This window comes from Pseudopipra pipra, chromosome 1 (genome assembly GCF_036250125.1).
Source record: "Pseudopipra pipra isolate bDixPip1 chromosome 1, bDixPip1.hap1, whole genome shotgun sequence".
NCBI classification, from domain to species: domain Eukaryota; kingdom Metazoa; phylum Chordata; class Aves; order Passeriformes; family Pipridae; genus Pseudopipra; species Pseudopipra pipra.
In genome coordinates, this window is record NC_087549.1 from 51,616,491 (window position 1) to 51,630,786 (window position 14,296).

Below are 14,296 nucleotides of genomic sequence, written 5' to 3' on the forward strand. Positions count from 1 at the left end.
AATTCCTACATCAGTGCCCTGATTATCAGTGTCATGTGTGGCAGAGTCTTGCTTCTGTTCCTGCATGTGTGGTTCCAGGTGACTAGGTTTCTCATGATGAGTTTGTCAGTGTCCACTCTGGACTCTAGGAGGTTATAGTGGACTTCTTTCTGTAGCTGCAGCAACTGATATATGAGGATGTGTCTCAAGTGAACTGAACTCATTCCTTTGGAACCCTTTTTCTTCTAAGGAAAAAAAAGAAGCTGAAGGACTTCCCAGAGTTTTTAGCGCTGTGATTGTTTCACCCGCAATGAAACAGAAAGTTCTGGTCCAAAAGATGAGTTTGGAGTGGCAGGATCATATTACTCTTGGAACTTGGGATACCTGTCAGTGGATGCAATACTTGAAGACCCAGAAGAACACACTCATTAATTTTCCCTTCCTTCTGTCATGTGTGGCTATGTTGTAGAGGGGTTATTCACAGGGTTCACATTTGTATCCAGTGTTCTGCCCAAGATTGCTAGGAATTGCTACAGCTGCAGTGTTGGGGCTTCCTGGAGAGGATTCAGGGTAAGCTTATGAACATCTCATCAAACTTCATGATATTGATCTCCTATACTTGGCTGCAGGCTCGACAAGATAATACTAGTGCCTTTTCCAGGAGGGCAGGCATATTAGCAGAGCTGAGGTTCACTTCAGCCATGTGGGAGAAGCTGTACCCTACCTGACTCTGGAGCATGAGGCTATATCCTGATGACAGAGTCCAAGCATGGTTTAGCCATACCTTTACATCTCTCAGGCTGAAAGATTTTGTTGCCTGTCTGAGTTTAAGGAGTGTTTAGATGATGCTCTTAGTCATATGGTTTGGTTTTAGATAGTATTGTGAGGAGCAGGGAGTTGGAATTGATGATTTTTAAGTGTCTTTTCCAACTCGAGATACTCCACGATTCTCTGGCCTTACAGCAAGACCTCACATCACCAATTTGATGCCAGTGTTGAGAACACCCTCCAGTGATGCTAAAAAGCCTTTCTATGTTGCCTGAAGTAGTGAGGACCAGCCTGTGTGGTTGGCCTCAGTGGATGGTGGGAGAAGAGTATAGAGCATCCCACAGACAATTTCGTGACAGACATTGGATATAACTTTGAGCTATTTGTAACATGGAATCTATGGGAGGGTTTTATGAAAATGCTGGGTCATTCAGGAGCACTGAATACTGGGCAAATGTGTGAATGTGTTACTAATGCCCAAGTCTGGACCGTAATGTCCCCATCTGTGGAGTGAATTAGTGGAGGAGCTTTCAGTTTCCTTCTTCTGAAAAGAGTCTGGTTTTTGTGCAACAGAATTGCTCTGCAAATCATCAGTCAGTAAAGAGGAGGGTTGTGCTGCAAAGCCTCACTGTAGCTCTGAACCAAAAGGCTATGGGGACAGGGGAATTTTAATAGAAGCAACATTGACTCTGACTATTAATTTTAAGGTAAATTAACATATTCATAAAAATACACGCAAACTCCGACAGTTTCAGATGTTATTACTAATGTTATTAGTAATAATCTATATCAGATTTCTAACAGTGTGATACATCTAACTGATGTCTGAGTAATATGAGCACTTGGCCACAGAAATAGAAAGATAACCTTTCTCGTCCTCTTCCTCCTTGAAACCTGCCATCTGTACTGTTCACCCTTATTCGTAGGTGAACCCTTATATGCTTGGATGGGGTACTGCAGTTTGGCCAATTACAGTGCATTATCTGATATGTAATAGGTGCCTGAGCCTGTCAGTCGTGGGTTCCATGTGCTCTCTTTACCTCTGGAAATGTAGAAATTCTTGCATAATCTTTCTTTCACTGAGGAGTACAGTAAGTCGTTTTCTTTGCATTTGCTGCATCTAATCTGAAATAATACTTGGTTAGGTACTGCAATTTAGCTGATGTGCCAAAACATCTTATGCTATGTTAATATCCATGGTGGTGCAAGGAATCACTGTTAAATACTGTTTAACTTCACTGGTTTTATTGTAGATAAGCTAATTTACTCTTGAGGAAGCGCTTTCACCATTTTGACAGCTTGTGGTCAATTGTCTCCATTTTGGTTGCCTGCATCCTTTCAGAAATCTGTGATGCAATTTCCTCACTCACCTGCTGACACTTAAGATTTTTCATTGTTTCTGAACTCTTCCTCCATGTTCACAGAGCCAGTTGTGGGGGAGGCAGCTGTGCAAGCAGCTGGGAGAAGGGCAGGAAGAGGAGACTATATGTGCGTCTTGTGAGAGTGTGCCTCCAAGTTAGGTGACAGCTCAGATGACTGCATGAATGGTGGGAGAAGGCAGAGGACCCATCTGACAGGTGTACAGTACCCAGTCTGTTTCCTAAGGTGCTATTCATTTGATTCCTAAACTCCAACCTCTTTTGGCACAAATCCATGTATTCTTCACAAAACCTCCAAAATGTACAAGGCTTCCTCCCAGTGATTTTCGAAGGTTGTCTGACCTTATTGAACAAAATTAGGAGAAGTCCACTAAGAAAATTTGTATAGGCCTTTTAGCTTCTTTTATATGAAGGATGATAAGTTCGTGATGAGTAATCTTCAGGAAAAGACGTGGCATTAGTAGATGAAGGGACAAAGGAATGTAATCATTCTTTGTTGTGTTTTAAATCTCATAATCCATGTATCCATCTGCATGTCTGTGAATGCCTTATAATTCCATTCCATTAATGGAGCACATACAAGATGTCTAGATGCAAATGAAACCAAAATGTACTACAGAACTCTGAGGACCAATTATATATGATAACATTTCAGAGTTATTTATACAGTTGAGAATTTTTAAAAACACAGTGTGATGTGTCTGTTTTGCTGTTGGTTTATGAAAAACATAGGCGAAATAACTCCCGCTAATGGTAGCTGACTACAAATCAGATTAGGTAGTATGGAGTGAGTTTTAATCCAACTTCTAAAGATTTATTTGTTTAAACCATGTATTATGAACGCATACATGCAGAGCATTCAAAAAAGTTAATAATTAACAGTACTTTATTATTGTATCACCAGTTGTCCAAGCTTTTTAATACCTTTCAGGTTGGGTTTACATTTAGAATTGACTTTGTAGAATTAAAGTCTTTGAAAAAAGTAATTAATTTCTTTTAGTGTACCCTTTTCTTTTTACTAGATAGTTATTTGTGTATGTTTCACCCCATGCGAAAGATGTATTATATATATAAATCACAATTATAACCTGCAGGTAAGAACATTAATTGTTCTTTACTTACTGATTATTTAAACTTAAATTGTCAAGTATTCTGATGATTAAGGATATATTTAATTCCATAATTAATGGTCTTCTAAGTATCACTGCTTAACATCTGCCATTGATATGTCTGTGTTGCAGTCCAGTTAGTGATTACAGTATAGTTGCACTAACATGGATTCAAGCTTCCAAACACCTTCTGAGGGTCAAAGATAATCAGCACAGCTTGTTCTTTTCTGCTGTGCCTCCTGATCTCTGAGCTATTTGTTTCGAAGCAGCTATATTTCTACAGGAACTAGTCTTACTTTTGTATTATAAAATCACTTTAGGAGTGCTCCCCTGAGGGAGCATTGCCTTCCTCTTTTTATCATTGGTCATGGGAGAAATTGTTTGCTTTACTGAGCTATTGTCTGCTTGGTGCATCTTAAGCAAGAGCATCATGGAGTATATCATGCCTTTAGAGACAGCCTGCAAACAAAACAAGGTTTCACATAATTGCTAAGACCTTCACCCTCCTCCTTACTTGCATAGAATTAGAATGTATACAGAAAAAGAGGACTAAATGTGATGTAGATTTCTATGGTTAGTGGTGAGATTGCTTTTAGATTTTTGGGGAGCAGTCTTAGCAGGATGAGAGACTCTAAAATTATACTTTGACAAATAAATCCTGAAAAGGCATCTCCTCTAGTCAGGAGAAGGTGGGAGGATTTGAGGCTTTTTTGGTGTATGTTTTTATTTTCTTCTAGGTTTTGATTTCTTTTTCTCATTTCGATTTCTTAGCAGGAATCTGTCGATTAGCAAATCTGTTCATTTCAGGGTTATTTTCTTGTTTTGTGTGTTTGGGGTGAAGGAGTAATTATTTTTTTTATTTTTCCCTAGATTAGCTAACGATTCTCAGACCAATTAGTAGTATTTAAAATATATTTTATGTTTTCGAAGTATTGCCATTTTGGAACATTACAATATGCAAAATGCGACGACTGGGTTGATTCTGGTGAGTGGCTTTGTGTTCCCTGCTTCTAACCCTGCAAGCAAGCAATTTAGCACAGCACCATTAGAAGCTACACACCATCCTCCTATCAGTTTTTGTATTTTGAATTATTTGCTTTGTACTTTGCTGGGAGTCAGTCATCGCAGCAGTGAACTGAAACAAATCTTGATTAAATAAAACAACAAACTCTGCAGACTTAAAATCCAGAGATGGAATTGAAAGGATTAAAAATAACTTCCAGTGGAGTAACGTAACTGTCTATGCCACTGCACCATCTTTAGACATAAATTCCTATGAAGGTAGAATGAAAAAATGGGATAAGAGCCTGGCAGTAATTCCTGATCTTTTTTAGTAAGGACACAAAGGAGTTACATGGTTTCACTTCACACAGAGATGAGATTTACCCTTTACCATTCTGACACTTTACACTGTAAATTAGGAGTTCAGGGAATAAGAAGCAGTAGATCCAACCTACCTTTTCAAATCTGGACTTTTAAACTTTCGTTTGTTTCATAACCTGCTTTGTACATGCTTTGCTTGGAGTTTCGCTCATGCAATGTACTTAAGTCATCAGCCAGGACAGAGAATTAAGCTTCTTGTGCAGTAAAGGTCAGGCTCACATTCTCATATGTTTTGTATGTTGCATTCAACTGCACACATACAGTTCCTGAACTGCACTTGGAACTCCAGAGAAACTTTGAAATGCATATTGCATTTGGAATCAAAAACCTGTGTTAGGCGTCTTAAGTAGCTCTTCTTCATTGACTTGGGTGCTTTGGGAATAATTATTTTGAGAAAGATGCACCAGGGCAAACATATCTAAAATTAAAAACTCCAGTAGTCTAAAAATGGCCAAGAATCAGCAGGCATGTGCTTTCTGTCATATACACAAGGCTCTGTTATTTTCTCCTGTCCCTTCTTCCTAAACCAGGAAAGCTTCTTGGCCTTCAGAGGAGAAATATTAAGACAACAACTGGTTTAAAAACAAAAAGAGAAGAATAAGGTTTAGTAAACCTTAATGTCAGGAGCTCAATTTCCAGTCCTTCTTGCTTATAAGAGATTACTTTGTAGTCTCAGATTGGCAGCAGCCACTAAAATTTTGTTTGGTGTGCTTGAGTGCACATGTGAATGCCAAGTGCCAGTTGTGTAGGAGTGAGAGGTGGGGAGGGAAACGGCATGAAGCGAATGTCAGGGAGGCCTGAACACATTTTAGGCAACCCAAGTCAGTAAGTTGTGATGGGCTTTTGTGGGGCCTGGGAAGGACCAGGTCAGGAGTCTCCTTTCACGTGGCTTTGATGAGGAAAGACCTGCTGTGATTGTGGCCTGCTGTGATTGTGGTGATAAAGCAGTTATGAGTCAGAAAGGGAAGAAGAACTCAAACCACAGGGTGCAAGTCAGTGCCAATTTTCTGGAGAGGAACTGTTCCCAACACCTTGTAAAATACAGTCGAAGAAAGCAGAGCAGGCAAAGAGGAAGCGTGGTGATGCGGGCAGCGTGTGATACAGCACCACCTGCTTGCTGGGGATGCAGCGGGGTGGGATTGCAGCCTGACGTTAAGCAGCTTTCTTAATACTCCTTTCTCTTTCTTGTTTTTGCAAAGTGCTATTTTTAAGTCGTGTGAAGTAGAGAGTGTTTATATTAGGTACAATCCACCTTTTGACTAAAAGCGTTGTAATTTTGCAACAACAAAGGCAGGAATTTACTGAGTGAGGTTGTGTGGCAACAAAACCTGTTTATTTCTATTGTTCTTTGGAGCAGACGGGTTATCTTGAGTCGCACATTTTCAGCAGTAAGCATTTATGTTGGTGAGCAGACCTCCTTTCTTTGTTCATATGTAGCAAGGGGAAATGGCAGGAATGAAAAGCTAATTTTGCTCTTCACTGAAGCAGGGAGGATCAGGGACAGTGCAGTGCTAAGCTGCTTCCCTGGTTCCTGTTTGGCAGGCCTGCAGCAGGGAGAACGGTGTTATACAGCTTTGAGGGCAGTGTTCAGCGGAGTTTTTCCTGAGCAAATGAATTCAGTGTTTTAACCAGTTGTTTCCGGACTGATAAGGTGGTGGAATAATAGGCAAAAAATCCAAGGGCCGCCCAGTCTGACGTTGCTGGAGTGTTGTCTCTATTTTGACTGGAGCCTTTTACATTGCCTGCGGGAGTTGTGTCATCCAGGAGAAAAGGCAAAGTTTGGAGGGATGAGTAAAAATGTTAACATTTACCAGGCAAGCTACTTTTCAAATGTGAAATGATGGAGAGAACTGGATGTGAAATAAGTTTCTATGTTTCATTTCTGGTGGAATTACTAGCAAAACTGATCCAGATTTTTGAAGAGTCTTGATATCCCTAATATAAGGTTTTCAGTGAATAAATGAGCTGTTGGAAGTGTTTCTAGGTCCCTTCCTGAGCACACTCTTACAGTGTGCAGCCCACTTGCTAGGACTTTCAGAAACATGTCATGCATATGATCAAATTCTTTTTTTAGTGTAATAAGAGAAAATGCTTAGATAAGGAGATATTTGAGTCCATAATCTTCATTTATCAATTTAAATAAAACAAAATACCAGATTTGTATACAACAGCTGATAGTATTTCACAGCCTGTGAACAGAAGAGGGATTATATTACTGTACTTAGAATAGCTGGCATGTTCATAGAATCATAGAATGGTTAAAGTTGGAACGGACCTTAAAGATCATCTCATTCCAACCCCCCTGCCACGGGCAGGGGCACCTTTCACTAAACCAGGTTGTTCGAAGCCCCATCCAGCCTGGCCTTGAACATTTCCAGGAATGGGGCACAATTTGTGCCTCACCACCCTTACAGTAAAGAGTTTCTTCCTTAACATCTAATCTAAATCTACCCTCTTTCAGTTTAAAGCCAGCACACTTTGTCCTATCATTCCATGCCCTTGTCAAAAGTCCCTCTCCAGCTCTCTTTTAGATACTGGATGGCCGTAGTGAGATCTCCGTTATATATATGGGTATAGTGTACCTGTAATGTGGTATCCCATAATGAGGCCAAGTTGGATGAGGCTCTGAGCAATCTGGTCTAGTGAAAGGTGTCCCTGCCTGTGGCAGGGAATTGGAACTAGATGATCTTTAAGGTCCCTTCCAACCCAAACCATTCTATGATTCTATGATCCCTGAAGTCTTCTCTTCTCCATGCTGAACAACCCCAGCTCTCTCAACCTGTCTTCATAGGAGATGTGCTCCAGCCCTCTGATCATATTCATGGCCCTCCTCTGGACTTGCTACAATAGGTTTCATGTCCCTTTATGTCGGGGGGTCCCACAGCTGGATGCAGTGCTCCAGATGGGGTCTTACCAAAGTGGAGTAGAGAGGGAGAATTGATCTATTGGCCATCCTCTTTTGATGCAGCCCAGGATGCAGCTGGCTTTCTGGGCTATAAATGCATATGGCTGGGTCATACTGACTTTCTCATCCAGCAACACCCACAAGTCCTTCTCATCAGGGCTGCTCTCATTCCATTCTCTGCCTACACAAATATTTGTGTATATTTGTTCTTTTGTATATGAAGTAAAAGGTACATCAGCAATGTCCCTTGGACCATGATGCATCACTATTGGCTGTCGTGCCTCTTTCCATTTACTGAAAATGTCATATTTCATGTCAGAAGAGACTAAAAGTTACCATTATTAAAGTTGATATTAGCTTGGCTATTGCTTTTAATGGAGGCATGGTTAAACTGACAGTATTTCAATTTCTAATACTTTTCTTTGGAACATACTCATAATGTCAATAATTGTAATTCAGTTGTATGTATCTGGCAGTTTCTTGATACATTGTCTGATTTTGTGGCAATGACATTTTTTGTATGCTGTCTAGAGATACAGCAGAGTATTTTAGACCAATCTTTGAGTCTTTCTCTGCTGTTGTCATAAGGAGTTCTAATTCAGTTGTTTCAAGGTTGTAGTTTCTGCCTGTGAACTGAAGGAATGGCTTTGTGTTTAGAATTTACAAGCTGCTTTTTGTCCGTGAGTGTATTGCAATACTGAAATACTTCAGGCCTGTTGGAGAGCCTGTAGTTAAGCTCCCCTTTTATGAATTACAGAAATTATATTGAAATCTACTCAGATATTGCATATGTTTTCTTTCCTAAAGCTCAGGTTATTGGTCTTGCTGGAAGTTCTTTAGAAAAGACACTATTATGCAACATTTAAAAAAAATAGTAAAGTCCTGGTTATCTGGCAGTAATATTTTTTGCAGAAAACTGAAGACTGGTTTGGCTGGCTGCTCCACAGGTGTGCATGTGCCGGTTCCTCATGGGTGTTTTTTTAGAACTTAGTTTGTCTATAAGTGGAGAATATGAAAAGACCTACTTTGCTCTGCAGTAATGGGATCATGGATCTGGTAGGCCTTTCAGATGGCTTTGCGCAGATCTTCCTATACTGAGCATTCCATAAGAAAGAGAGGTTTTATTTTTTTTAAAAAGTTATATTTCAATAAAAACCAGAAATTTAATTGTTGGGGTATTTTTCTTCTTAACAGAGAAAACTCAAAGCCACTAGAGAATACAGAAAACAAATCAGTAACTGTCCCCAGCCCTCTGTTTTTACAGGCAGGTCTTTGCTTTCACGACTGGATTTGGTTATCTCAGGGACTTTCTTTAGGGCAGTGTATTTCCCTGGGAAACTTTCCACCATTTCTGAGACCCGTCTGTCTGCTCCCTGTTCTTCACTACTGTGTTGTAAGATCTCTGCGCTAAGTGCAGGTTCCCAGAGCTATGCCATGGTTCTCATACCCTATGGTCTTTCAGATGTTCTCTATTTTGAATAGGCTTGGTAGCTCTTCTGGTAATAGAGCAATCTCTACCTTCTTCCAAGGGCACCAGCATAATTACTTTTTTTCAGAGATCGTAACACAAATGGAGAACGTGCAACTCGGTCCCATTTGCTAATAGAGAGAAATGCTTGTTCTTTGTTCAAAGTTCAGTGAGTGAAAACAGGAACTGCATTCTGGGTCTCGCACTGCCATCAAAACTTGGGGTTACTTTGTGTACATCACCTCTTTCTGTATTTTCATTTCAAAGAAGTTAAGAGAGCAGTTAAGAGAGAAAGGTTACTGAATTCAAGTTATTCTTTATGCATCTCTGCTTTTTTTTCTTCTTAGGAACTTCTGTTTCCCAAGATAGTTCTTAAGACCAGTTTCACCAGGAGATGTTTTTGCTTTGTAGGAAAGAAATCTTTTGAAATTTTAAATAGTCTTGGTTTGGATCCTCTACTGAATGCTGGAAGCCAAATCCATACCCCGTTCAACCTGTTACTGTGGATCAGTAATACCAACTTTAAACACCAGTAGAGTGCCGTCTGGCATTTAGAGGGTCACAGGCTGAGGGTTTTGACTGACCAATCCCTTTCTGGCAGAACTTGCTTCTGAAAAATTTGTTTGGTGACATTTGGACTTTGCTCATTGCCGCCTTTTGTTTTCCTTGTTGCCGCGTGATTCACCTCTGGGCAACATTGGCGCTGTAGGTTGAAATACTTATGTGGACAGGAGGCAGAACTAGAATGAAAAGTATTTTTGATATGTGGAGTTAAAGCCATATTTACAGCAATTTCACTCCAGGGAGACTGGGACAGAGAAATGTACACAGTTTAGGAATTTGATATCTGGGAGAGAACAACAGGATCGGTGTCCACAGGTAAAGCAATGAGAAAGAAGTGAGAAGGAAGAGGCAAGAGGGCGTGAAGATTTTTCTCACCTCAAGGTTTTTTTAAAAATCCGAATCAGTTCTCTGACTGTTTATTCAACATCAGGAAATTGTGATAAATTATGGAGCTGTATATTATCCTTGTAATATGTTTGCATTCTGTATCATTCTCTTTCTGCTGAAAGAACACAGTGTCTACATCTGCTCCAAGGTCAAGTACAGCATGTGTGTGAAAAATAGTTTCTAAACTTTGTCCTCCTCAGTGTGCTTCCTGCGATTAGGTACAAGAGGCAATTGGAGTTAACTTCCCAAGAAATAGGGGAGTATTAAAAAAAAAAAGAAGAAATCACAATCTGGATTTTAGCATGAACTTCTTGAGCAATGGTTTGGAAATGTACCTGCTCACATTACTGACATATTTTCTTCTATTCCATATAAACATTCTTGGTATGTTCAAAGATAAGGCTGCCAAAGTTTGGAGAGGTTTACTTTAGAGTGTGCTTAATTCAAATGACAAGAACGGTCCATTTATTTTGTGACCTATTTATAGCCATTAAACAAACCGTGGCAAATGGATCTGCTTTACTTAATTCTCTACATTTGGTGGAAGATTAACAGCATGGAGAATACATTCCTGAAAATAGGTATGTTTGTGTCTGATGCTCTGCAAATCTCTGTATACTACAGAACCATAATTTTTAAAATAAAAGCAGTTTATTCTGCAACACAGAGAACTGAAAATAAAATACCAATCTTAATACTTAGGGTGATTATTAGATAACTACTTTGGCAGACTAGATATTGGGGAGATTTTGTTATATCTACTGTGAGCTATATATGATCCCAGTTGTAAATCTCTAAAAGTGAGGTAAACATGAAAAAATGTTCTGGTTAATTTTAATGAAATGAACAACACATTTTGAGGGTTTTATGATTGTATTTTGTTTTCAGAGTGTTCTCAACACGTTGAAAGTGTTGATGTATTTTTATATAACGGAATAGTTTTATATTCCTTGTGTTACAAAGCAACTAACTGAAATTCTCTTTTTGCTTCTCAGGTTGTTTTTGAAGTGATTACTTCAGGTCACCCAGGATATGTGGCTATTGATGAGGTGAAAGTTTTAGGACATCCATGTAGTAAGTACCTATCTTCTATTGTAAAGCCAGACCCCTAAAATGAACATGCCACTATGTTTCAATAAATGTGGAGCAAAAGATAAGGAAAATGTGAGAAAGCAATGTCACTGCTGTAAATATAGGCTGAGTATGTACAAAGTGTTGCATACACTAACATAGCATCATTACACCCTATTGGCTTTAAAGACATCTGTCTATATGCACCTTGTACAGCACCTTGCATGAATCCCAGACCCCAACTGGACCATATAGCGACTCCTTTAGAACAAAATCACCAAGTCATCATGATTCTGTGATTCTAAGATTTGTGAACGAGTTTTCTGTCTGCATCAAAAATTCAGTACAGGCACAAGCTGAGACACTAGTGAGAACAGATGAGCAGCACAAAAGCTGAATATATGTACAATTGTTGTTTCCAGGGCTTGGAAGGAAGAAAACTCAGTTGGTTGAGGGCTGAGGCTGCTTCCTGAGGTTCATGGCTCAATTTCTGCCCTGTTCTACTTCCTAAAGTACATTTTCTTTTTCCATTGTTAAGGATATATAATACTTAACTATTCTAAATTCTCTTAAAACTGATGTCAAAACCAAACCTTGTAAATCAAGCTTTAATATAATAATCCAGATGTAATTGAACAGACTACTTAAATAACTTATTAATTCATATATATTGGTTAAATAAGGTTGATATGGTTTGAAGCTGGCTCCCTGCCAAGTCTCCAAACCTTACCACAAGAAGTCCCCCCCCCGCCAAACCTCAGGGAGAAGAGGGAGAAAAACAACCAAGAAAACCCAAAACAAGAAAGAGAGCTAAAGCAATATATCTATAAATATATTTACACTTATGTTACAGGTATATACAATTGAAATATATATACAATTTCACAAGGGAACGGGAAGGGGGAAGGGAAAAGGAACAAAACCAAAATAAAATATATATATATATATATATATACATATATATATATATATGTATATATATATATATCTCCTGATTAGTGGCCCAATATCTAACAACTCAAAGAGTTAGCAAAGAAATATCTCACTACTCTCCTGGGACAACCGAGAGTCGCTCCGGAACGATCGCCGGCAACCTCTGCCTCCCAAGGCCGACAAGGCCTAACCAGGCCTCGCTCCCCAACACGACAGACTCAAGAGCAGGGAACCTGCACCTCCAAGCCGCCGGAAGGAAAGAGAGCGAAGGCCTCTCCTCCTTTCTTCTTACAGTCTGGCTTATGTAAAAATCGTAGGGAATACTGGGTAAATCTGGGCCCTTCCTTGGTTACAAACTGGTCACCAAGGAAGGCCTAGGCCAAACTACCACAAAGGTGTATTAAGATCATACATGGAATAGTAGGTTGTAGTCTTATTGACCAAATGACTGAGTGGAAGAAGAAATCAACTTCTCTGCAATTGTTCTTATATAATTTTGATCTTGTATGCATTTATTGTGGCTATAAGTAAGAGCTGTGATTCCAAATAAAAAGTATCTATTAGTACTGGAACACCTCATAAAAATGGGTTTAGTGTTAGTGGCAAGAAGAAACACACATTTCTTCAAGTACAAGAGACAGTTATGAAGAATCAGCAGCTGTTATTTCTGAATCACTTAGTTCTAATAAACACAGCAGGCTCTCACGTTGTTAGACAATATATGTGCTTCTGCATTTTGAATTTATATTTTTGGTTCTGGTAGGGTAAGTCTAAAGCAGCATTTTAGCAGCTTACTATTTTTTGTATACAGATTTTGAGAGGTTTGGTCTGTGGATTTGTACCAATCCATTCTCAAACCCTGCAAGTAGCTCTTGTTATTGTGGAGATTGAGTTATAGCCCCTAGTATGTAGAGTTCTGACGTGGTAGTGTTGAAATGCAAAAGCTTTAATGAAAAGTTCTTTGATGAAGTAATTAAAACGTTAGAAATTAAGACATCAAACCAGTTAAATTGTCTACAAGAAAATTGAAAAGGTGTGAAAATTGGAATAGAACTACTCTGTGTCTAAAACTCGGCAAAGTTCACAATGCTGTTCTTTCTGTATATTGCCAGAAAAATTACTTTTGGAATTATTAACTCTTTAAACAAAGAATTTAAATGCAAAAAATGTTGGATAGGCAATTCCTTGTGTAGTACAAAGACAAGGCAGAAGTCAAGTTGTGAGCACGTAAAAATGAAAGGGATGGGTTGTGGTGGGTGGGTAGGTTTTTTCTTGTGTTGTTTATTTGTTTTTAAAACCTAATGCCCTTCTCCACGTAGGCCATACCTGGTAATTCAATAAAGTTAGTTTTCCAGAGTTTAAGAAGACCCAGAAAAAAGTAAAATCGAGTGGGGTAAAAGCAGAAGTTAAAAAAAAAAAAGTACCTGAGAAAGGGGGAATATACTGAAGAATTTTACTGTAGAGTATGACATTAATAGTTTGGTAGACAGAGGAGAGGATGACTCTGGCCTAAAGTCTGTCTGTTCTAACTGGGAAGTGTTTAAGGAAAAAAAAAGGCAGTATGTGTAATCAATTTGCCATAAGGATCATTATCATGAAAATATTTCATACTTAGATATTAATTTGGGCTATTTTATTCCATTTCCTCCTTCTTATGCTGCCTTGCACTGAATATTTATCAACTTTTTCTTGGATTATGGTAGCTGGTTATTTATAAATTCCTTAAAAATGCAATTTGTCCCAGTAATAAGGTCTTCTAAAAAATATCAACACTTGAAATGGTTGTGATGCTCTGCTAGAAAATAGATGTTTAGTTTGCTAGTCTCATGCTAGTACTAAGATTTTCAGGTCAAAAAGCAATGTTCAGAGCCTGGCTTATCTGTTAGTATAGACAGTGCAAGAAGTCTGCCTGTCTGCAGTAGGATTTGAATGTTTGGGGAATACTGTGTTTTAAAGGATAAGTTTCTGTATCAAGTATCTATGTTTTTCTGTGTCGTGTAGTTGACTCCTTATAGTAAAACAAAAATACACACACTGTCTTTCCTCCTTTAGTGGACATAGTTGTTGTTTGAAGATCAATTTCATTTTTTAGGTTATTTATAGGTATATTTCCTTCACTTTTACTGGAATTGTTTTCTCTTTCTAAATGAAAGATAAGCATTTGTATGGAGAATATATTGTGCTTTGGGTTTTTTCTGCAGTGTTGTTGAAAAGAATTGCATTTAAAGAATACAGGTGTAGTTGGTGTTCTGTTAGTATTTTAACTGTTTGTTGTGCTACATTTCTGCATTTTCTAATCTCTTCTGTAGATGCTGTGCTTGGTTGAAAAGAAAAACCTGTTCCCTTGATA

At 38.7% G+C, this 14,296-nt stretch overlaps 1 protein-coding gene across 11 annotated transcripts in view; it reads left to right on the forward strand.

Moving 5' to 3' along the window:
• The window catches only part of PTPRM (protein tyrosine phosphatase receptor type M), a 457,368-nt gene that overhangs the window by 139,991 nt on the left and 303,081 nt on the right, over positions 1–14,296 (forward strand). For all 11 annotated transcript variants that reach the window (XM_064656540.1, XM_064656549.1, XM_064656569.1 and 8 more), the window contains exon 4: positions 10,938–11,016. In XM_064656540.1, coding sequence (XP_064512610.1) covers positions 10,938–11,016 — 79 coding nt within the window. The remainder of the gene's footprint in view (positions 1–10,937; positions 11,017–14,296) is intronic.